At 36.7% G+C, this 25,268-nt stretch overlaps 2 protein-coding genes across 3 annotated transcripts; one reads left to right on the top strand and one right to left on the bottom strand.

Annotated features, from left to right (window-relative positions):
* Positions 1–317: 317 nt before the first annotated feature.
* Positions 318–1,648, bottom strand: LOC131307072 (glutathione S-transferase zeta class-like). The gene is made up of 4 exons (XM_058333489.1): positions 1,540–1,648; positions 1,373–1,432; positions 537–620; positions 318–433 (listed from the first exon to the last, which is right to left on the bottom strand). The coding sequence occupies exons 1-4, from the start codon at positions 1,646–1,648 to the stop codon at positions 318–320; spliced, it is 369 nt and encodes a 122-aa protein (XP_058189472.1).
* A 21,107-nt stretch (positions 1,649–22,755) lies between these two features.
* Positions 22,756–24,668, top strand: LOC131306317 (uncharacterized). Of its 2 annotated transcripts, XR_009193829.1 has the most exons (3): positions 22,756–23,666; positions 24,047–24,319; positions 24,357–24,668. XR_009193829.1 is itself a non-coding variant. In XM_058332470.1 (2 exons), exons 1-2 carry the CDS (start codon positions 23,396–23,398, stop codon positions 24,223–24,225), a joined length of 450 nt encoding a protein of 149 aa, XP_058188453.1. In that variant the 5' UTR covers positions 22,756–23,395; the 3' UTR covers positions 24,226–24,668. The 2 variants fall into 2 exon arrangements, 1 of the variants encoding a protein (XP_058188453.1); XM_058332470.1 differs by having other exon boundaries at positions 24,047–24,668.
* Positions 24,669–25,268: the final 600 nt, after the last annotated feature.

The raw sequence follows: 25,268 nt of genomic DNA, 5'->3' as shown, positions 1-25,268 counted from the left end.
CCATTTTGTGTTTCATTTCGTCTTGCTTGGTCTAGGCAAGACAAAAGTGGATCACAGCTGATGAGAAACCAAGTATGGAAGAACCAGTAGGACCAGAACATCTGTTTTCTGTTGAATGGATTTCAAAAGATTTCTATGTTCTGTTCTTCGTGTTTCGTGAGTGAAAAACTCTGGACTTAATTTTACTCCTTATAAGAAGAAAATCAAGTGGTCCGACATTTCATTTGACAGTACCACTGTTCAAAAGAACACAGGGAACTTCCGAGGAATATCCTTGTGGAAACTAACTCCACCAATGGTAATTAATTTGGCCAGTATCATCTCAATATGTCTCTGGAGGTATCCATACCCCACTTGTAACGGGCTGGTAGTTGATTGCTCTGAAGATCACGAGGCAACAATGGATGTTGAGGATATTTCTCTTCCAGATACACCAAATCAAAAAGAATGTGTTGAAAAAGTTCGAAGATGGTATTACAACCATTTGCAATACCACTAACATGAGGTGGAGAGGATAAATGTCCAAGCCCTCACCATCAAGATTGCAAAAGAGTCAGAAACTACAATGTCCTCATCCACCAACACCAGCACATAACCAATTGGATTGAGCTTTGTAAACACTGCAGCCAGTAACAGACAAAAATCGAAGGTTGAATCAAAGCCCTCATCCCTCTCTTTAGATTTCAAAACCCTCTTTTCCAGTTAATTAGTTTAAAGTTTAAACAATCGAAACTCAAACTTTCATTTACTCTTCGAATTATATAAATCAATTGAATCTACAGCAACTTAGCTTTTAATTCCTTGTGGAGGATCTCGGACTTAAATACCGTTCTATGGAATAATTGTTAATTCTGTGTTTCATAAATTTATTTTTGGTGCGATGGACGACAAACCATGTAGTTTTGGCAGATATATATAGAAAGGTTATAAAATTTAAACCGTAAGGAATAAGTAAGTACAATCTTCATTTTGAGCACACCAAATTATGATGAATGATGTTCTGCAACTATGATACTGCTTGCCATCGGAAGCTATGGTAGAAACAATATTCAAGATTTTTTTTGGGTAATTAAACCATTTTAGTAGAAAACATTTCAAGATCAATTCTTTAACTCATCAAAATTCATTCCATAAAAACTCGAATGAGTGGAATTCATCTTGAAAAATCATCCAACCAAAACTCCTCTCCTAGTTCTGCCCATCGACCTCGATTCCTGATTACACCACTGCGCTTAGCACACCCATTACCCTCAACTCAACCATAGCCCAATGAGGTGCATTTACAGGACGGAAGTGCACAATGTCAATGTTGGTCCCACATGTAAAATCTTTAAAATGGAGTCAAGCACCCAGTCAGTTAAGTACTACTCACCAGGACTGAACTGCTCCCCTTTTATCAAATTAACTGCTTTGCATTCATACTCCAGGCCTGTATTAAAGCGCAACAGTAAAGATAATTCAATCATCAGTTAATCAAAGATTAGGGTTACGAGGAGAAATCGAAAAACTCGCATACAAACGGATTGACCAAACAAGAAAATAGATAAAGGGAGAACCTTTCAAATTGAGAGCAAGAACTCCGGAAGTAAGAACAAAGCTTCAACTTCTTTTGCTCCTCCACGCCACTCGCCTGATTGTGGATTAGCATCGTTAAACCCAATATTCAGTTGTTTCAATTGGTTCCAACAGAAAATGTGTTAGAACTGTAGCTCATGCGTTAAGTATGAAGAGATACTAAGGAGTTCTAGAAAGAAGGTCAGATGCTGGAGCGTAGCGGAGCGACGACATCTGGCTCATCGCCGATGATTCCGTAATTGGGGGGGTGCGGGGGGCAACACCCCTATGGTACGGTACGGTATCGTACGACGGTATTTTTGGGATATGCCAAATCCGGTTAGGGTTAAAATAAAGTAGTTATAAATACTCTATGTTGTAAACCCTAATTCATACTGTGATAATAAAAGAACAGCAACCGCTCACGTTCCCGTAGACGTACCCGATTTTGGGGAACCATTTATATCTTTGTGTTGATTCTTTACTGTTTTAAACTCGTAAATCGTGTGCACGTGTGTGACGATCCTAACAAAAAGATTGCGCTCACGCGCGTACACAGAGAGAGAGAGACTAAAGAGATTCACCATGGTTTCAGCAAACTCTGATTGGGACTGCAAATTGGCTCGCTTTTAGTGATTGCTGGTCATTCATCTGGGTATAGTGTAGACCTGGGTAACAGATCGTGTCGAGTTGTGTTCGTGTTAGGTCAGTCAGGTTCGTATCACAAATCACCCAACCCGAACTCAACCTATTTAGAATTCGTGTTTCTCGAGTCGTGTCATTTTCGTGTTTCGTGTCAGAAATATTCAACCCTAACCCGTTAATTTTGTGTCCGGTTCGTGTCGTATTATCGTGTCCATTGCCTAACTCTATATAGAATTACAGATATACCATATATTATATTATATTATATATATATATATATATATATATATATATATATATATATGTTCGTGTTAATGGGTGACATAGATGAGTAACCGTGTTAGTCAAGTTAATTTCGCGTCTTGCGTGTTCAACCCGAACCCGACCCATTTAGAATTCGTGTTCTTGAGCCGTGTCATTTTCGTATTTCGTCTCAGAAATGTTCAACCCTAACCCGCTAACTTCATATCCGGTTCGTGTCGTGTTATCGTGCTTCGTGTCCGTTGCACAGCTCTAATATGGTGGTAGACTAGTGACGCAGCGGAATTCACGAAGAGATTAGTTGCGTACTAATCAGAATGAGATAGGTACTCGTAGCCACGAGCAGTTCTTGAATCCTCAAGAGAAAAAGACAAAGTCTGAATATTATTGATAAAATAAGCTGCATAAACTCTAGGTTACAAACCCTTAAATAGGCTGAAACCCTAGAAACCCTAAAAATAAACTTGGAAAATAAAAAGTCCCATAATTTGGGGTTTTTCCTAAAATTGAAAACGGGAAAGAAAAACAAAACTTTCCCAAAAAGAATCAACTTAAAAAGAATTACGGTCTAAGAGTTATTAAAGAAACAAATCTTTCCTTAAACAGCAAAATAACGCAATTGAAGGCCTAAACGAAGGAATTAGGCCGAAAAGCACCATCGATCATCAACTTAGGGTTATGAGTATTGACCGGAGCGCGAAAATAAGTCAGCCCACCAAGTTTGGGCCTATTCCGAGCTCGTCCGAATTTAGCCAATTTAGGTAATCTGAAATTAAACACCGTTTGGACTTTTGGGGCTTGGCTCGGTCCAGCTGATCATGGAATTGGGCCTCCACATGTTCTACATCAACTGGTAGGCGAATATGGCTACAGTGTTTGTTTGTTTTGGAATGCTACAGGCCAATTTACATTTGGGTGTGTTTGCAATTTGCGAAAATATGAGAAAATGATTAAAGCCCCATTTAAATTTAAAAATAATGGACTTACGAAACTAAATTTTAAATTTTTTTTGCATCGTATAAATATATAAATATGTAATATGAATCTTGTTTGAAAATTGTAAGAAAATGTACTTATTCGAAAAAAAAAGTTGGGGGAAAATTTTTACTACTGTATTTGTTCTTCCCTACTTTCATGTTTTTTCTCTTTTTCCACACCAACCAAATAAGATAAGGGAAATTTTCTTAATTTTCTCCTTCTTTCCAGAGGTTCTAAACAGAGAGAAAGAAAAAAAAAATTCCTTTGTTTCTTACTCCTAGTAAATTGAGAAGATAAATAAAATTATACTGTAAATAATAATAGTTGAAAGTGTATTCTTATTATTTTAAATTATTTTTCATAATTATTGGAGACATCTTATTATTGTTACAAATACCGTAAACATTTTCCCTCAACTTTCACTACATTTTTCTTATTACGTAAAAAAAAATCTTCTTAATCATTTTCTCTTATTTTCTCCTTCTTTTCACAAGGCTGTGTTTGGATAGCAGGTATCTTCTGAGGGTAGAATGAGAATGTGATTCCGAAATTCTAACATTCTTATGTTAGTGAAAAAAATCTTCTTTAATCATTTTCTCTGATTTTCTCCTTCTTTCCATAAAGTTGTGTTTGAATGACAGGTATCTTTTTAGAGGAGAATGAGAATGTGGTTCCAGAACTCTAACATTCTTATGTTTGTGAAGAGTGAGAATGAGAATGAAATTATTATTCTTCCAATCCATGAGGAATCACATTCCTGAACACAGGAGGAATCTGATCCCTTCCACTCTCATAGGAATCTTGGATTCCTGGCTCGATCAATATAAAAATGAAACGTTTGACTTTAAGATATTTCCAAAATTAATTATTCACAGAGAAGATTACTTAATTAATCCAAACGTCGGGATATAATTACTCCAGGTATCAAATTACTAGGAATTTGATTCCTGATAATCAAATTACTATTCATACAAAAGATTATGGACATCCAAAGTGAGCCTAAGTTCCAAAAGTACACATCCCAATGTAAATTGGTTAGTGCCCGTGCATTCCTTCCTGACCAAACAGTCTAACACACCCAAGCGGCCAAGCCATATACTCCTACACACCATATCCAGACGAATGACCAACAATCACTGAAAACGAGCCAATTTGCAGTCCCAATCAAAGTTTGCTGAAACCATGGTGACTCTCTCTCTCTCTCTCTCTCTCTCTCTCTCTCTCTCTCTCACCGTAGATGCAATCCCCCTTCACCCGGATTCGAATATATATACATATCTCAGCCAAAACATATTCTGCTTGTAGTAAGGGGATCCTCATTTTTTGGGGTAAAATGTTAGGCTCGGAGTCTAGCTAATTTTTGTTAGCTAGCCTATTCTACTGATTGGAAGTTGGTTTTTATTTTATTTTATTGAATTGTGTTAATATTAGAGCTGCTTGGTGTCTTTTAGCAAGGTTAAAACACCAGACGACATTCACGCCGACGCCGTTTTGGTTATGGTTCAACGCAGATCGGCAGATACTGAGGCAATAATTCATTGTCATTCCTTGCTGCATGAAAATTGAAGTTTTTCTTAATGGATAGTTGACTTTAATTTAGTTGATTTCGTTAGCCTCTTCTACTAACTGGAAGTAGCGTTTCAGCTAATTTTTAATCTCGTTCTGTAATTGTTAATGGTTAGATCATCAACGCCACTGCATCAATTTAAAGGCAAGATTCTCATCCATTTCACCAAAAATAGCAGTTTTTTTTTTTTTGGTTAAACGGGTTCCACACCGCCGGGCAACCCATTTCCCTCCCAAATTTGGCAAACGCCAAAAATTCTGCCACAGATGGCTGAGGATTTGGCTAAACGGCAATTTGGCGAAGATCCAGCCCGGGTGCAACCAATGGCACAACATTTTGCGGCACCCGAGCAATTTTTTTGGCAAAATGGCATCCATTAATGTCAATGGCAAATTTGGCTTTTCGGGTGTGGATGCTCAAGTTTTTCCCTGGCGATGTTTCTTCCTTACTCTAAAGTAATACTCCATAAGCTTCCAAGAAAAAAATTACTCAGTATTCTTTAATTGTTCTTGATTTGACTCTTCCTGATCTGATTAATAGTTGGACGTTACATGTGTTCTCCCTGTGTTCCAGGTTAGGTGCAACAGTGGAGAATTAAACGATGGAATTTTAAATTGCACATCTTTCGGCAGTGATGAAATTATACTTCGAAGCAGTCCTTTGCAATAGTAGTACTCCTACCAATTACCAAATCAGTCTTGCTATAGTCAGTCTACTGGGCTAACGATAAGTACATTAAAAGACAAGAAAAATATATATTTCTGTTTATTTTTAACACCCTTTAATACATATTCAAACACCTTCTATTATCAGTCCATTGGGTTAATTTTAGAATTTTTCATACACATATAGTGGAAATGTGACAAAGGTGGTAAGATGAATATTACACCATGCTAGGCCCCGCTGCACCACCTCAAAGCAATTCTTCGGATTGCACACAAAGCAGGGCAGAGTAACAACACTTGAAAATCAGGGACGTAAAAGAAAACTGTCAAACCAAACGGATAGCATCAATCAAACCCAAGCAGACAATTTTGAAGATCGGTTTTTAAAGTAGTTTCGGCATGCTCGGTTTTGAAATACTAAGATTTGCACACCAATTAAAACCGAACCATTGCTTCTTTTTTCAACCATGTAAAATATTGTACAATTGAATAACTACTGCATTTTGAGGTCTAAACCGATAGCATCGAACTACTCCAATGCACAACAGATTGATTTGGTTATTGCAATTGATGGTTAGTTTGGATCATAGAATTGCAAAACCGATATAATTGGTATGATGTGAAATTATATCTTAAAGACCAACCAAACCGAAGGGGTTTAATTACGTACATGGAGATATATATACCTGAGATTAGGACAACCATGTCGAGGATTCGATGACGGTAGAGAAAATGCCCAGTGGTTTGTTGCTCCTCCTCCTCCACTTTCACTGCTTTGGAATTGAATAGAGCTGTTGCTGCAAAGGCAGAGATGCATATTGCTACGAGGGAAATGGCCATGGTGGCGGGGTGAGTTTGGAAGGGAGAATCACTTCGGTTTTGATACATCATCTGGATGAGGTCCAGAAGCAACCCGAGCTTGGCCAAGGCCAAAGCATGCCATTCTGCAGATGAAATCCTTTCTGTTGCCTTTCCAGTAATAGCACTATTACAATTACCACAATTGCAAAAGTGTGAGTAGAAAGAAATGGAGGACATCAGACTTTGCCATTTTAAAAATAATCCTCGATAGAGTTCAATGGAAAAATAGAGTTCATGTAACCAAACCCAATCAATTGGAACACAAGATTCGTTTAGACCCCGTTCCACTTGACTTTTAGCACTTTTTGTCCTTATTTTGCACCAAAATTTTATGAATTATTGATTCGTCTTGACAAGACGAATCGGAAAAATAAAAAAAGTTTTACTTTAACCCAAATATTTTGAAAAATAAACAACTTTAGCAAAAAAAAAAAAAACAGTCAGACTTTATTTGGGTAGAAGTAAAAAAATTGTTCATTCCCATTTTTTCCTTGTATAAATATCTCGAAAAAAAATTCCTCTTCAAAGTGCAATGACCAAAAGTTGATGAGTGCACTTTACTTTTAATCCTTCTCTTTCAAATTAAGGTTTTTTGCGAATGAATGCCCATTGGGCATCAAAAAGACAAGAAAAACACACAAAAAACACAGTTCTCAATGCATTTTTAATATTTTTCAAGGCACTTTAACTAGTGGCGTAGCCATAGCAAAAAAATCCATACACACAACTTTGTTGTGAAAAATGAAAAATATTAGTCTCTTTTTTACAAACATGACGTGCCTTGATTTTCTTTCGCGCTATTTCTTCAAAACATGTTTCCATTTAGAAAAGTGTTTAATTATCGCGTTATCTTAAAATAGCTACAAAGACAATTTTCAAAAATAAATTTAAGTTGCAGATAAATTTATAAGTCCCCAAATAAAATAATACTCCTATAATTTCATTTTTAGATCTAAACGAATCATGTTCAACACAAAAGAGAGAGATGCTATCGATAGATTTAAGAAAAAAAACAGAGAAATAAGGGAGAATATGAAAATGAGCCTTGTTGAACTTGCGTTTTGTGATAAGATAGTAATTATAATCCCATGAACACGTGGTAGCTAGTCTGGGGACGTGAATGAAGATTTGCTTGTGAGTAATTAATTATTTAGTGGCTTTCGGGTATCGCCACTTGATGCCCCAACACCCTAATCCATCACATATTAGGTAAGACTCATACATTTAGTCTCGAGTAAGACAGGAATATGATGTAGGACAAGATTGGGGTTTTTCTATATTTTATTTCTATTGTTTTAGAATAAGATTTTTACTAGGAATATTTTCATTTAGGTTAGAATTATTAACTTTTTGTATTCGGTTTGATTTTAATTTCTACCTTTATTATAATTCTTGGTCTACAAGAATTAGGATTTTATTTAATTAATTAGAAAATATCTTTTTTTTAATGCTGCTTGTTTTGGCATTATTTAGGATTCTTTTTCAGTAGGATTTCTAGGGCTAGAATCTTATAAAAAGGGTTGTAACCTATTCAAACATTAAAACTTTGTGATCAATAATATCTAGATTTTGTCTCTTTCTCTCATGAACTCGAGTTTATCATTCGTTTAATTAGTACGTAACTAATCTCTTATTAATTCCACTGCGTTAAGTGGTATAAGAGCAAGGCTTTGCCTAGTAAGATGACATTCATCCATGGAAGATTCACAAACCCGATTGACGATGATCATAGGGAAGGATTTAACAGGACTCGCGCCAAGGGATTTGCTCATGGTCAACCTGTTAAACACGAAGTTAATAGGAACCGCGTTGAGGAATTTACCCATAACCAACCCATTAAAAAAAACGTTTCCAGAGGCTATCCTTATTATCAACACGACAATGGGGATGAATGTGGAGGCGTGATCTACGAAGATTTTTATGAATATCCGTCGGTGAAGCGACATCCGAAATACGATGGGTATAAGCGCATGAAACATGCTCGTCCTGATTTTAGGTATTTTGATAAGTATTTTAGATTGGATTCCAGACATCGAAGATTCCTTCAACTATGCGGAAATTCTGACCGAAGGGATGTGGAGATACTTCTTGGTAAACTGACGGGTCCAGCACTACAGTGGCGGCTAAATATACAATTTCTAAGAGATCGATTGGACAAGTGTCGAATTTATGCATGGTTGAGAATTAAAAGAAGTTTGATGGAAAGATTTTTATCATGGAATTATGAGCAATCGTTGGAGGAAAAATATAGGCCAAAGCAACATCATGCAGACCAAATAAAATATAAAAACACCTCAATCTTGTCCTACATCAGAATATGTGGTAGAGGAGAGCATTGGGGATATCATGTGGCGGCGCCCCAAGAGCACTCAATATGATCGAAAACTTTTAAAATGCGCTCCCTTGGTTCCTTTTTAAATGTCCAATAAGATTCCGCATGCTATTTGGAAATATTTTTTTACAAAGGAAAAATGAATATATAAGCAGGTCCCGTGCCCTACCGATAGAAAATTGGATTGTGGGTCAGCATGGGTGCTGGCCCAAGAAAACGGTCTAGTTTTGAAACAAAATACCAGCCCCTTCTTAATCCCTGTTTGGCAACCCACTTTTTGTTTTGGATAAATCATTTATTGATTTTTTGTATGGACTATTTTGGGTCTTACAAAAATGATTCAAATAACTCGTTGTCCATGAAATACTACATTTTTATGGTTTCCAACAAAAAATTTGGTTCAATCTCATGTCCTACTATACGAAATTTGAAAATGCTTTTAACGATATTAGATTGAACTAATTTTTTGCAATAACCCATAAAAGCATTTTAGAAATAATGAGCATTTTGAATTATTTTTTTGACCCGAAATAGGTCCCTTATAAAGACTAATAAGTCATTAATCTGAATTGAGTGTTTTGCCCTGCGAATTCTGAGAAAACCCTTACCGATATCAAATTAAGCTAATTTTTTTTGCAAGAACCCGCAAAAATGCATTTTAAGAATAATGAGCAAGTTGGATTATTTTGTAGAACCCGGAATCGACCTCACAAAAAATCAATACATGATGTATTCAAACAAAAGTTACAAAACGAAACGGAAAGAGGACTGCAAAACAGGAAGGCCCAACAGGATATAGGGGGCACTGGTCTTTTGTGTCAAAACTATGTCGTTTCCTTGGGCAGCACCCATGTTGACCCACCAGGCCAGCAAGCTCCCCCTTTCCTACTGGCTTCTGGAATTGACGTTGCACCAAAAACGCAAAAGAGAGTTAAAGATTGACTTCTTATTTGAGTCCTCCCTCCGGTGGTCCCCACCCCAGTCCTCCCCAACCCGTCCCGGACCCCTCCCTCTAGTAGTTACTGTGCAGTTTAATTTAAACCATTCATATTGACAATTAATGATTCGAATTTGTTGAATTTTTTATCAATAAAAGTACATTATTATCGGTAAAAGATTCAGAACAAATCTGAACCATTGAAAATGCTAATTGAGGTTGCGATCACTTATACTGCACATAAGCCAGATTCTTATTCTATGATCAGGGGCACTACTACATAGTGCCATAAATTTTCTTTGCCATGTATTTATGTAGGCGCCGCACACAATTTGTGGTGGAAATCACACAAATATGTGTGCAGTGTCCGGGGACATTGAATAATTTTCCATCTGCCTCTCATCCTTGGGTCAATTCTCAACTTCTCTCTCTCTCTCTCTCACAGACTTGGAGATTTCAATTTTTTGGAGATGTAAATTGTAGTCAATCTGAAGTTCAATTTGTGTAATTTTAATTGACAAGAAGAGAAAATCCCTTCCAAAAAAAATTACAGGAAGAGAATTGGAGATGTCATATCTTATCTTCAGAAGAAATTCAATCTTCTTGGATATGTGAATCCATTCCGCTACCCTTCTTATTTTTTGAGTAATTATTTTTTGCTTTACAAGACAAGTCATTTTCTTACAATACATCACTTTTAATTAAAAAATATGTATTTATTTGAAAAATAAGTAATTATTTTAGTTAGTAGAACACTAAGGGCGACTTCACAATATATTTTTTGAATAATTTTTCGTAGTTTTTGTTTAGCTTTTTACTGTGCTTTTTGTGATTAACTGCTCGTCTCGACAAGAGTAATCGAAAAAGTATGAAAATGTGGATTGAAGTTAAAATTAAAAACACACATGTTTTGAATTTTTTTTTTTTGTAACCCTTGTTAAACGTCGCTGTAACACTCGAAATGGTACTCTATTTTGGCATAATAAGAGAAATGACTTTTTTTTATTATTATTCAAAAAAAATTACATTTGTTAGTTTTTCGTCAATATTTTGTAAATTATTACTTCATCGTGACGAGAGGAATCTAAAAAGTAAAAATTACAATCGAAACACAAAATTTTCTGAATAAAGACAAAAATAAATCAATAAACCAATCGATGAAAAATTAACAAATGCGAATTTTTTTTAAATAAGAATAAAAAAGATAAGTCATTTTACTTATTAGGCCAAAATAGGCCTAATTATACATGTTGAGCCGATCTCATCCGTTGAAAATGAGGTTTCCACTCCTTATTTACGCAACAGGAAGATGGTTGGATCGAGAGAGACGAAGTGAGGGCTAGCTTCATATATAGACACCACATCCCGAACAAACAATGAACCGCTGAAATAAATCTGAGCGAGTGTGTGTGTGAGAGAGAGAGAGAGAGAGAGAAGGGATCCAAATCGCTGCACACAAAGTATACAAGGATAAACATATGAGCACTAGCTAGATTTATATCTGTCTACTAACAAATACTGTACGAAAAGTAAGCATGCCAAGTGCATAAGAAAGAAAGGAACATAACCAACAAGAAATTTTACCGCCGATGATCATCTCCGCCACGAGGACGACCATTGCGCATCCTCGGGCCCCTACCCTCCGATTCTCCTCCTCCTCCTCCTCCAAATTGTTGTAATTCCTCTCTGCATTGTAAATTAAAGAATGGAAGTAGTAATTAGTTAAGTTACAGATAGATTACATTTTTTTTCCCCTCATAATTAATTACCCCTTGACAACTGATCAGTACTAGGATTAGATTCAACACGAATCCTAGCTAATTAACCTCATGATGACGATGTTGAAGGTGGCAGCGTGTCGCGGGCGATGATGACGACGAATGAAGAGTTGATCAGGCGGCCTTGTTGGCCTTACCATTCTTCCTTCGTGGGCGCCGGCCGACGTGGAGATCTGAAACTTAACTACTACTCCTACAAATAATGGCTCCTTCTGCTAGTACTGCATGGACGAGAGCCCCTTTCAGATAGATAGATACTCGGGATTTATCCTGCTCTTTCACTGCTCTGTTTTAGACTTTCAGAGTCCCACTGTTGATACCGACGGATACCATCCAGAAGTCTTATCAACGGGCTCGTCGGGTCCACTCCGGCCACCAGACGGCCGATCCGAGCCGTTCAAAAATTCTAAAAAAATAAAACGAGTGGGTTTTCGCAAGAATCAACAGCATCCAACACGTATAGAGTGCTCGATCCAAACACTACCCGTCGGTACCAATATCATTTCGCTTTTATTGGAGAGTGACGCCATCAATGAGAGTAGTGTATATTTTTCCAAATTTTCATTCCGCGTACAATCTCCGGACCGCTTTAGCAAGACCAGTAGGGTCGGATGAGCTTATGGTACTAGCAAATGGAACTTTCACAGGAAGTTTAGCAAGACCAGTAGGGTCGGATGAGCTTATGGTACTAGCAAATGGAAACTTTCACCGGACGGAATCCATGTGCAACACTGGATTGTAATTTTTTTGAGACATTTATCAGAAGATCAATTCATTTTGGTATTATATCAAACGATATTCGATTAGCGTGATTTTTTATATGATCAATGTTCTTGAAGAGTTCTAAAACATAAACGATTTCGATCATTATTGTGGATCCTGAAATGCCCCAAAAATAATCCAAAACTAAACCAAACTGGTTGAAACTGAGATTGGACGGGATCCATATGCTTTTTCTTTTCTTTTTTTATTAAACTGGATCCATGTGCTAATCTTGTGTGTGAATCCAAAAGGGATGTGAGAATTTCTAGAAGAACTGTCAAACCAAAGGATCCTCACATACTTAAAGCAAACAATTAGAATCAATGATACAGAAGCAAAACGTACGCACACCTCACTTGCCCAAACTATGAGTTCTCCTAAACTTAAAAAAAAAAATTAGGTTGATTTTGTCCTTGTTTGAATTTTTTTTGCATTTGTTAGTTTTGCACCAAATTTTTATAGATTATTAATTTGTCTCGACCAAAGGAATTGGAAAAGTAATTTTTTTTTAAACTTTTACTCAAGTATTTTAGGAAATAACCATTTTTTAGCAAAATAAGTTAACATATTTCACTTATTTTGCTAAAAAGTGGTTATTTTTCAAAATACTTGTGTAAAATTAAAATTTTATTTCACTTAATGCAAGAAACGGTATTTAAAATTGTAAAATGTTGCAATTAGCATATATATACAAGGCCAATATAAGTTTACAATAAGACCTCTATACTCATCACTTTTAAGTGGTCTATATTTTGATATTTCACACATGATATATGGTTAAAAAGGGAAGAGGGAAGTCATACACTTATTTAAGCTATAGACCTAGTATTCGACAATAATACAGCTCATACTAACATTTTATCTTGATTCATCCCGTGTATAGCACGGATTTTTTTGCTACTATATATGTATGTATAAGGATTACAGACAGTAAAAATGTGACAAATGTGATAAGATGGAGAACTACATCTTGTTGGGCCCCAATTAAAACCAAAGCATTGTTTCTTTTTTCAACCATGTAATAAAATATTGTATTTGTGCTATTGGATGTATAACTATTGCATTTTAAGGCCTAAACTGATAGAGCATCGAACTACTTCAACGCACAATGAATTGATTCGCACGGTTATTGCAATTGAATGGGATGTAGTTGAAGGTGGCAGCAGCATGTCGCGGCCCGCGACAATGATGAATGAACGGTAGTTGATCAGGCCTTGTTGGTCTTACCATTCTTCCTTTGTGGCCGGCCCTCCGTGCATTGTTCGACGAGCCCCTTTGAGATATAAGTATGGATATATGTATAGTCCTTGTTGGTCTTATGACATCACTCCCCCAAGCCACCATGACGTCACCCCCTTTAAAATATAACTTGTGTTTGTATGGACCTACAATACCATTATATTTTATAATAGAGATTAGATGACATAAAGAGTGGAGATTTTCTTGTCTCGACAGAAGAGGAGGATTTTATAAAATATTAACATAAGAAATTGAACTTCACACTTCAAAGGGAAAGAAAGAGAGAAACTAAATTAATTAATTGGATAAAAGAATTATACGTGTATGGGAAGGTTTTCTGGGGACAAACTAGGGACAAACTAGCGTGGGATAAATCAAAAGTACATGTTTTTTCAATATATTCTCTCCATAGGAGTCCAATGCCAATATCCGGATCGCACTTTATGATCATGATGAGAGTGAAATCTCCAAGAAAGTCCATATGTTAATCAATCTTCTTTTTTTTTTTTTTTAGTTTGATCCAATTCATATTGTCAATCTACTTTTGGATAAAAATCTAGCTATGTGTTATTCTTGGAAGCTTCCCCGAAGTTGTCAGAGATTTTTCTGTGCCGAGCAGATATCTTCAAGAAAGTCCATTTGTTAATCAATGTTCTTTTTTTTTTTTTTCAGTTTGATCCGATTCATATTGTCAATCTACTTTTGGATAAAAATCTAGCTATGTGTTATTCTTGGAAGCTTCCCCCTAAGTTGTGAGAGATTTTTCAGTGCCGAGCGGGTATATTCCACGTGATACCCGTTCGGCGCATCTGAGCCATTCAATACACTTTTGGACAGCTCGGATTGAAACTCTTTTTCTCCTCTCTCCCCAATACTTTCTCTCTCTTTTTCTCTCTCTAAATCTAAGCCGTTCAAAAATAAAATGGACGGCTTGGATGCGGGAGCGGGCACCACGTGGTACCCTCACGGCACTGAAATTTTTTCCCTAAGTTATTGATTAGGACTAGAGCTCTGTGTGATTGTTTAGTTGATAACTGGGGATTGGTTTGGCTTATAAGTCACTCGATTTATTTTTATGAAAGTACAACTCCTTGGGGCAGGCTAGTTGATTGAATTGTGATTTGGGTCTTCCTTATTTTTTTTGGTACATTACATTTGGTGGAGACACACATGATGACTGGCGTGATAGTGTTGGTAATGCAAGAATTGGTATTTAAAATTGTGAAATGGTTGCAATTAGCACGTAAGACCAATAAGTTTACAATAAGCCTCTATTCTCACCACTTCAGATTTTATTTGGAGGGAGACACACATGGTGACTGGTGTGATAGTGTTCGTAATACAAGATACGGTATTCAATATATATATAAGGCCAATAAGTTTACAATAAGCCTCTATTCTCATCACTTCAGATTTCATTTAATCGGAGGAGACACACATGGTTTGACAGTGTTCATAATGCAAGAAACGGTATTTAAAGTTGTAAAAAGTTGCAATTAGCATATATATAAGGCCAATATAAGATTACAATAAGACCTTTATTCTCATCACTTTTAAGTGGTCTATATTAATTGTGATGTTTCACACATGATATGGTTAAAAAGGGAAGTCATACACTTATTTAAGCTATAGTATTCGACCATAATATAGCTCTTACTAAAATTTTATGTTGGTTCATCCCGTGTATAGCACGGATATTTTTACTACTATATATGTATGTATAAGGATTACAGACAATGAAAATGTGACAAATGTGATAAGATGGAGAACTACACCCTGTTGGGCCCCTATTCTACACCCTACTGGGCCCCAATTCACCATGGCCGGATTTGGTTCTTTTGAAAATGGGTAGAAACAGGAAACGCCAACCAACGAATAGAGCAAAGATGGTGCTAGCACAAGAGACAAACACAATCCAACCGAGCCCATCTGGGATGAAGATGGACACAAGGCAGCATAGGGTAACAACACCTGGAAAATCATGGACGAAAAAGCAAAACCGTCAAACCAAACGGATAGCATCGATCAATCAAACCCATGCGGAAAATTTTGATCGGTTTTTAATTAGTTTTTGCACGTTCAGTTTTGAAATACTATACATATCAAATTTCGGTTCAATTCGAAAATCCTATATGTACCGACCATTTTTGTAGGGAAACCGTACCGACGGCCGCGCGCGGCCGTCTCCGGCCACCGGACGGCCGATCCGAGCCGTCCAAAAAAATTTTTAAAAAAAACTAAGGGGCCCTACGCGGGAATCAACGGCATCCGATGTGTGTAGGGTGCTTGATCTAAACACCCTATTTTTCGTGTATATATGTATATGCGATGTGTGTAGGGTGCTTGATCTAAACACCCTATATTCGATGTGTGTAGGGTGCTTGATCTAAACACACATCGGATGCCGTTGATTCCCGCGTTAGGCCCCTCGGTTTTTTTTTTTAAAATTTTTGGACGGCTCGGATCGGCCGTCCAGTGGCCGGAGACGGCCGCACGCGGCCGTCGGTATACCGTCGGTATGTTTTGGTCGGTGTATATAGCAGTACTCGGTTCAATTTTGGGCTTAAAGTTGAGATTCACACACTAATTAAAATTGAACCATTGCATCTTTTTTCAACCATGTAATAAAATGTTGTATTTGTACTATTGGATATAACTATTGCATTTTGAGGCCTAAACCGATGGCATCGATCTACTTCAACGCACAATGGATTGATTCAGTTATTGCAATTGATGGTTAGTTCCGATTCACAGAATTGCAAAACCCACATAATTGGTACCATGTGAAAATTATATTTTAAAAACCGACCAAACTGAAGGGGTTTAATTACATGGATACCTGAGATCAGAACAAGCACGTCGAGGATTCGACGGCAGTAGAGAAAATATTTCCCAGTGATTTGTTGCTCCTCCTTGTCCTCCTCCTCCACTTTCACTGCTTTGGAATTGAGTAGAGTTGCTGCTGCGAAGCCAGAAATGCATATTGCTGCTACGGAAATGGCCATGGTAGCAGGGTGAGTTTGGAAGGGAGAATCACTCCGGTTCTGATACATTATCTGGATGAGGTCCAGAAGCAACCCGAGCTTGGCGAAGACCAAAGCATGCCATTCCGCAGATGAAATCCTTTCTGTTGCCTTTCCAATAATAGCACTATTACGATTATCACAGTGGCAAAAGTGTAAGTGTAAAGAAATGGAGGACATCAGACTTTGCCATTTTAAAAACATCTCCAAAAATAGCCCCGGATAAAATTCAATAAAAAAATATAAATAAGATGGCACCTTTTTTTTTTTATAAAAGAAAATGCCAAATGTTTGGTATTTTATCAGTTGAAAGTTGAAACACACAGGTTTCCGTTTTTTTTTGGTAAGCCTTGTTCAACGACGCTGGACAAAAGGTGTCCACTCTTTATTTAGAGAACTGGAAGATGGTTGGAGGCAAACTTAATAGTAACAGAGAAGATCTCAATCTCTGGCGGCCCTCTTCTCTCCCTCCCACAATAATCCTATCCCTCTCCCTCCAGAGAAGTATTTTGAAAACCTAATTAAACGGCTAAACCCAATCGCCAAATATTCCTGAAGTAGTCCTGACATTACAATCCAAGGACTGCGTAGTAGTAAAAAAGAGCAATAGAGAAGCAAAAATCAGAAAAGAAGATAGTCACCAAGGGGAATTGGAGAGAGACGGAATGGGCTTCATAAGCCTGTCAGTCCATGTACACGTGTGTGTGTGAGAGAGAGATGGACAGGGAATCCAAATCGGTGCATACAAAAGTATACATATGGATAAACACAGAAAACATCCAATAAGAGCGCCCTAAACTTATTAAGTTAAGGACGTTTCTTTCCCGACCAATTTGTGATGATCCGAGTCACTCAATATGTTCAGAACGCGATTTTAAGAATACATGCAAGAAATCAGAAAAAAATAAGACCGGAAAGAGTTTGATCCGAACAGTTTTTGTTTGTATTTTATCGAACGGTTCAAATAAAAACTGCTCAAATCAAGCTTTTTTCGGTCATTTTTTTTGGTGATTTCTTAAATATATGTTCTTAAAATCACGTTCTGAATACATTGAATGGTTCGAATCATCGAAATTTGATCGGAAAAGATGTGAAAATGGAATGTCCACATTTTATTTAAAATGAGAACGCCCTTATCTGAAGAGGATTCTGGATAAACCTATGAGCGCTAAATTTATATCTGTCTACTAACAAATATTTAAAGTAAGCATGCCAAGTGCACAAGAAAGAAAGAGACAACCAACAAAAAAATATTACCGCCGATCGTACCCACGACGACGATGTATCCCGGGGTCCTGATCCTCCGGTTCTCCTCCTCCAAATTGTTGTAGTAATTCCTCTCTGCATCATGCGTACGTGCATGTAATATTTTTGAAACAAATGGAAGTAAGTTAAGTTACTGATCAGATTACTTTTTTTTTTTTTTTCTTGTAATTATTTACCGATCATGAGTACTAGCTGGAGAATGCTAACCTCATGATGACGATGTTGAAGGTGGCAGCAGCTGCATGTCGCGGGCGACGACGATGAATGAACAGTACTTGATCAGGCCTTGCTGCTTTTACCATTCTTCCTTCGTGGCGGCGGTGGAGATCTGAAGCTTAACTATAATAATGGCTTCTTTTGCTAGTGCATGGACTTACGTACGAGCCCCCGGCCCCTTTCAGAATTCAGCTACAGGAATCCATGGGGGTCCCAGGTGGGTTTAGACTTTGGAGACATAGGTACCGCAAGTCCCTCTCCGATATGAATTTTTCTTCATGCCCCAACGTGGTAGATAGAGCCAATGCCGTAGTCATTAAATCAAAAATTCGTGAATATCAGAGCGCTGTTAGATCAAACTACACATAAAAAGTATTTTTGCAATTTGTTCTCCAAAAAATTGTACTTTTATTAACCACGAAAAACGACTATACATACTATGTTTTATAGTCACACTTATCATAAAATATGGTAATACTTACTACAAACTATGGCAATACATAGAGAGAGAAGGGCATGGATCCAACTGCTGGAATAAATCGAGAAAAATCCAAGGGTCTAAAAAAGAAATGGGAGCATAGATGCCCCAAACTGCCTTGGGGTATCACAGCCAGACCCTTAGATCTTGTTCGATTAATGGTTTTGAATTTTGAATTCTAATCATTATCTTATTTCTCTTCAATCATTATTTTTATTTTTCTTTTTATCTCTATCAAATTATTATCTCTATTTTCAATCATTAATTACTTTATTTCTATCTACGCTTATTATCTACAAATCCAAATTTAAAATCTCAAAATCAACAGGATCTTAGATATTGGAATCCACGGGGGGCAGGTGGGTTAAGACTTGGACTTCAAAGATATAGGAATCCTAAAAGATATAGGAATCCATGGGGGGCCAGGTGGGTTAAGACTTGGACTTAAAAAGCAGCTTGCAGAGTCTCAACAATCCATGGAACATCATGGGAATGGGGCCTCAATAGATTTTACGAATGGGACATCATGGAAAAGCCGATAGAAACAAAAAAAGAAAAAGAAAAGGGACAGTCATGGAAAGATGCAAGTTAAAAACTTTTACATATTCTTTATTTTTTGGTCAGGGTAGGATGTTAGTGAATTACTAGAGTTAGATTACTACATCAGGCCTACATGGTTCAGATCTATCGACAAAAAAAGGACCTCACACACTGGCACCTAAGAGCTCATTCACGACTGCTTGAGCTAAGGCTCTTAGTCAAAAGTTCAAGAAGGGAGAAATGATATTCACACTCCACATTTAGTCTCTCTTACCCCCTTTCCGAGGGCCTAAAGTACAAACGAAAAAAAAAGGAAACGAAAAAGAGTACTGAGTATTGTAGCATTCAAATTCTGTATTCTGCGCCTGCTTAATTATATACTATACAGAGGTACGGCTTCTGATTCTGTTTCACTAATTGTTGAGTTTCTTAACAGAGTGGAATGTTGATTTTCACTTTGATAGACGACTAGAGTGGGTGTATGTCTGAGGAAAACAATGACTTCTATTGTTTATGCCAGACATATCGTTAAATAGGACTAAATGTTTTTACTAATGACGCCATGAAAACTGTAATTGTAGTAGTATATTAATGACCGGCGCCCTCAACAACTAGATTGTAGCTCTGTCTACGCCGGGATGTGGTTTTACTAATCTATCCCCTCACTCTTTATTTCACTTGTAAAACGTATTGACTAGCTATTAGTTTGGCCAATTTAATGTATAAGGCCATATACCTTTTCCTCATTGGAATTAAAACTCTCACATAAAGGATTTCAATTACACTCATGTTACGGTCCTAATAATCTATAATCTGACGAGCCAACCATTATTTCAATTATCAATATGCGTTGCGTTCCCTAATTTGTGAAAAACCCTAACAAGCTAGAAATATTTGAACAAAACTCTTGAATAACAACTTTTATGTAAGGGTTCTCGTAAGAGGGCTGCTACGTACAAAGAAATTTAATCCGGAAATCACTCGAAATGCACTATTTATGACCGATCATAAATAGTGCATTCCGGGCTATTTACGACCGGTCATAAATAGTACATTCTAGGGTGATTTTCGAATAAAATTTCTTCGTACTTAACACTTTTGTTCTTGTAATCTCATATCAGAACTTTTGTCTAGTTAATACTGGTGCATGATCTCTATGGTTGAAAAAGAGGATGTCCCTGAGGATATTCTCCCAGCCAATTCCTAAACATCGATCTAAGTGGACCAACTAGCGACTAGCATGAAAGAAACTTATTCACGGCTCTGCGCGATTTTGGCCGTCTGTTTCGACTTTTGACGGTTTGGATTTCAATGAAATTTTTTCAAAAACGGGTTACACTTTTTCTCAAAAAAGTTTTAATATCATCCGAAACATTCAAAACATTTTTGAACGATCACAATTGACGCGGTAAATAACCATTCACGGCTAGTCAGAAACATTTTCTCTACAAGCACATGGCCTCGATTATACAGTGAATCTAGGTACTGTAGAATCAGCCGCTTACCTCACCTCACGGTCACGGCTCACCCAACTGGTCAAAATGACCCAACGCACTTTAAAAGCGCGTGTAATTGCATTTTTATGGTTGCCAGACTTTAGTTGGAGAGTGACTGCACGCGCCATTAATGAGATTCAAATCTTCTTTCCGCGTAGGCAATATCTCCGATTGCGTCCCTCACGGTGGACGCCATGGCAAAGCCCCAGTGGGGTCGGATGAGCTATAGCAAATCTAGCGGAGGGGAACATTTCATGCGACGGCTGATGGTCGTTTGCTTCTGATTCAGCCCAATCAACGGACAATAATAAATGTGTGAATATATATTAAAAAATATAAAAAAATACACAAGAATACGTGTTTTCTTTATCTTCTTGTATGAGTTGACAATAGAAAAATTGTTTACAAATTTTCTATAGACCTTCCAGTTGCCTACGTAACGTTTGTGGTTTCTAAAATAATTTTGGTAAGATTATACGGAGATCCACTTATTTATACGTTTTCAATATAAACACCCCTTAATCTTTAAAAACAAAAAAAACAAAAAGCATCCCTATCATTTATAACTGTTAACCAATCAGCTTCCTTCTGTCAAAAGAACATTAAAATGAAGGGGTTAGGGTGGATAATTTTTTATAGATGAGGGGATTCGTGTGGGCAATTTTTAGGGGGTAGAATCGTTATTTTCTCTCATTTCGTTAATAGAGTTAGCCAAAAAAATTGTATTTCATATAAATGAGGGGGTCCGAATGAATGATTTTAAACGTTAGGGGATCTCTGTGTTAAAAATTTATAGATTGAGGGATCTTTGTGTAATTTCACCAATAATTTTTTGTGCTGCTATCTTTTTTGTTGGGGCCGACTATTCGCAGCTCCGTATTTTCTTCCTTAGCCTGTTGAAAATTTTCAATTATACTCGACAATTAGTTACCGAAATTGAGATACATTTTCAGCATACAATTACCAAAATATAATATTTTTTTCAACAGCTATTTATCGAAAATCTATGTTCGGCAGTTGTCTACCGAAGATTGAACATATTTTCAACATGTAGTTACCGAAATATAATCTTGTTTTTAACATCTATTTACCGAAATGTTATATATGATTTTCAACAACTATTTACCGAAATGTAGTGGACTGAGGGAGAAAGTATGAGATTGTGAATAGTCTCGCCTTTTTGTTTTTTTGAAAATGTGCAGCTATCTTTTACAATATTCTAAAATGAGACCGTCATGCATGCATCATGTTCAAAGTAACCAAAAAAAAATTTAACCAAAAAAAAATAACGAAAAGTTTCGTGGCTTCCTTAAAATCAAAAGTCATATCTTATCAAATGAAGTTTCTAAAATTTAGAGGTCATTCTATTCAAATTTATATCATTTAATCAAGAATTCTAGCTCTGCCACGTTGCAGAGGCGGCTCCATGTGTAGCATTTCATAGTCAACTGAACACTCAAATAAATTTTATTTGCTTATAATACATGTAAAAATTATGGACAAGTCTTTCTTTGAATACCCAACTCAAATATTAATGAATACCCAAATTCTAATAGTCTTGAACACGTAAGCCAAAAAAAATTGAACACCCAACCTAAAATCAATCGAACCCTCAATCACAATCCACTTACAGCACATCAATCCAGATAGTTTATATTTAAATACCTAATACATTACCTCAAATAAAGCTCATAATCATAATAAAAAAGTTGAAAAAAGAAATAGAAAAAGAAAAATCTATTAGTGTAAGTATTATGTTCTGCGTTCTCTCTTCATCTTTATTGTCGATAATCTAAATGTGTTGATTTGCATTCATAATAATAACTACTTTTTTTTTGGTCTAGTTAGCTTATAGAATTACTGACAAAACTTTAGAAAAATTCAACTACATTGCACACCTTGTTAACTTGAACAATATCCGTCCCTGAATCTGATATGCATGTGTAGGTGTTCGATCCAATCTTCCATTATTTTTGTATTTTTTCAAAAAAAATTGAGTTTCAATCATAAATTTTTACCTTTTCAATTCATCTCGTTGAGACGAATTATAATTCACAAAATATTAATGCAAAACTAACAAATGCAAAAAAGTTTCAATCATAAATTTTTACATTTTCAATTCCGCTCATTTTTCTTTTTGGTAACTTTGTTTTCAATCTCATTATGAACCTAACAACAGCTGAATGCAAAAGATTAGACTATTGAATTTTACTCATAAATACGTGCTTGACATTTTTTCCCGTTAAATTACTCGTAAGGGATGTCCATTAATAATTCAATTCACGTATGTACTACCGTTAAGATAAGTGCAATAGTGCTATATTATTTAAATTGGCTAAGTCTGTTGGCTGTCCTCCATTTCTTTCTGCTCACCCTTTTGCCTTTGCGGGTACTAGTAGTAAAAGTGCTGTTACTGGAAAGGCAACATAAAGGATTTCATTTGCAGAATGGTATGCTTTGGTCATTGCATTTTGAACGGGAAAATTGTTTTTCAAGACACTGAAAAATACAAGGAGAAAAAGGGGATGAACAATTTGGGGCGGAAAGAGTTTGATTGAGTACGTACGTATGTCTACCGTTAAGTGAAATGCACAGTGCTAACTACTAACCAAGCCAAACTAAACGAGTCTTGTGACCAAACAAATTGTGTTCGGTTGCATGAATTCTATTTTTCCATTAAGCTCTCTCCGGGGCTATTTTTGAAATGGCAAGTCTGATGTCCTCCAATTCTTTCTACTGATCACACTTTTGCCATTGTGGTAATTGTAATAGTGCTATTATTGGAAAGGCAACAGAAATGATTTCATCTGCAGAATGGTATGCTTTGGTCTCGGCCAATCTCGGGTTGCTTCTGGGCCTCATCCAGGTATATCAGAACCGAAAAGATTCTCCATTTGAAACTCGACCCACCACCATGGCCATTTCCCTCGCAGCATTATGCATCTCTATCTTCGCAGCAGCAGCTTTGCTCAAATTCAAAGCAGTGAAAGTGGAGGAGGAGGAGCAACAAACCATTGGGCATTTTCTCTATTACTGTCGAATCCGCGACATGAATGTCCTGCTCTCAGGTATCCATGTCATTAAACCCCTTCGGTTTTGTCGATTTTTAAGATGTATTTTCACATGGTACCAATTGTATCGGTTTTGCAATTCTATGAATCGGAACTGACCATCAATTGCAATAACCGAATCAATCCATTGTGTTTTGAAGTAGTTCGATGCTATCGGTTTAGGCCTCAAAATGCAGTAGTTATCCAATTGTACAAATATAATGGTTCTGTTGTAATTGGTGTATGAATCTTAATTTTAAGCCCAAAATTGAACAGAAATTTGATGTTTACAATTTCAAAACCGAGAACTAACTTAAAAACCGATCAAAATTGTCTGCTTGGGTTTGATTGATGCTATTCGTTTGGTTTGACGATTTTTTTTTCGTCCCTGGTTTCAGGTGTTGTTACCCTGTCATGCATTGTATCCGTCTTCGTCGCAGATGGGCTTGTTTGGATTGTGTTTGTCTCATGTGCTTGTATTGTCTCTGCTCTACTCGTGGCTTGGTGTTTCCTGTTTCTACCCATTTTCGGAAGAACCAAATCCGGCCATGGTGAATCGGGTCCCAAAAGGGTGTAATTCTCCATCTTGCAGTTTTTGTCACATTTCCACTGTCCCTAATCCTTAATCCTTAAACATACATATATGAACCAAGATAAAATGTTAGTAAGAGGTTTTTTTTTTTTTCCTCGGTAAAATGATAGTAAGAGTTGTATTATAGTCGAATACTAGGTCTATAGCTTAAATAAGTGTATGACTTCCCTTTTTAATCATATGATCATGTGTGAAGCATCACAATATAGACCACTTAAAAGTGATGAGAATATATAGAGGTCTTATTATAAACTGAATGGCCTTGTATGTATGCTAATTGCAACCTTGTACAATTTTAAATATGTATCTTGCATTACGACCACTGTCACATCAGTCACTGTGTGCGTCTCCTCCATATGTAATCTACCTAGCTAAGAAAATAAGGAAAACCCAAAGCATAATTGAATCTACTAGCATGCCCCAAGGAGTTGCACAACCAAGGAGTTGTACTTTCAAAACTCAGGTTCTGCTTCTAGTAGTACTCCAATAAGCAATCCATGAAGAGAAAGAAGTCCTTGGAATCCTCTGCCTCCGTTGATTTCTCTAATGCACTTCCATTGTCGCCCTGAAATTCAACCAAAATCTGGCTTTTCCATTATCATTAGTGCGCTAGAGCTTTCACTCAAACTTTTACTCAAATTGAAGATTAAATTTTTTATTTATGGTCCAAATATGGTCTCCCATAATCCGTAACCTCGGATTTTCAATATGGCCCGTGTACTATGGCATACTGTATATGTGAAGGCAACAAACAAACACAAATTAAGAAGACATCCATGTTGACCTTTTAATCCCAAGTAGTACTACACCAAAATTAAAACCAAACAAGACAACGAAAGAGGAATCAAAGATAGTAAGCGAAATGGTTAGAGCCAGATGATGCTAACTCATGGCTTCGCGGCGGATTTATTCTTAGGGAATCAGGCGAGGCAGGTTCAAGTAATCCAATCTCAACCGCATAAGATGAACGGATCAAAAAGAAAACCCACATAAGATGAAGAAACCAGAGAGAGAGAGAGAGAGAGAGA

The sequence above is a fragment of the Rhododendron vialii genome, chromosome 11a (assembly GCF_030253575.1).
Source record: "Rhododendron vialii isolate Sample 1 chromosome 11a, ASM3025357v1".
In the NCBI taxonomy this organism is placed as follows: Eukaryota; Viridiplantae; Streptophyta; class Magnoliopsida; order Ericales; family Ericaceae; genus Rhododendron; species Rhododendron vialii.
Note: the sequence above shows the minus strand (reverse complement) of the source record. Positions and strands in the feature narration are given on the sequence as shown.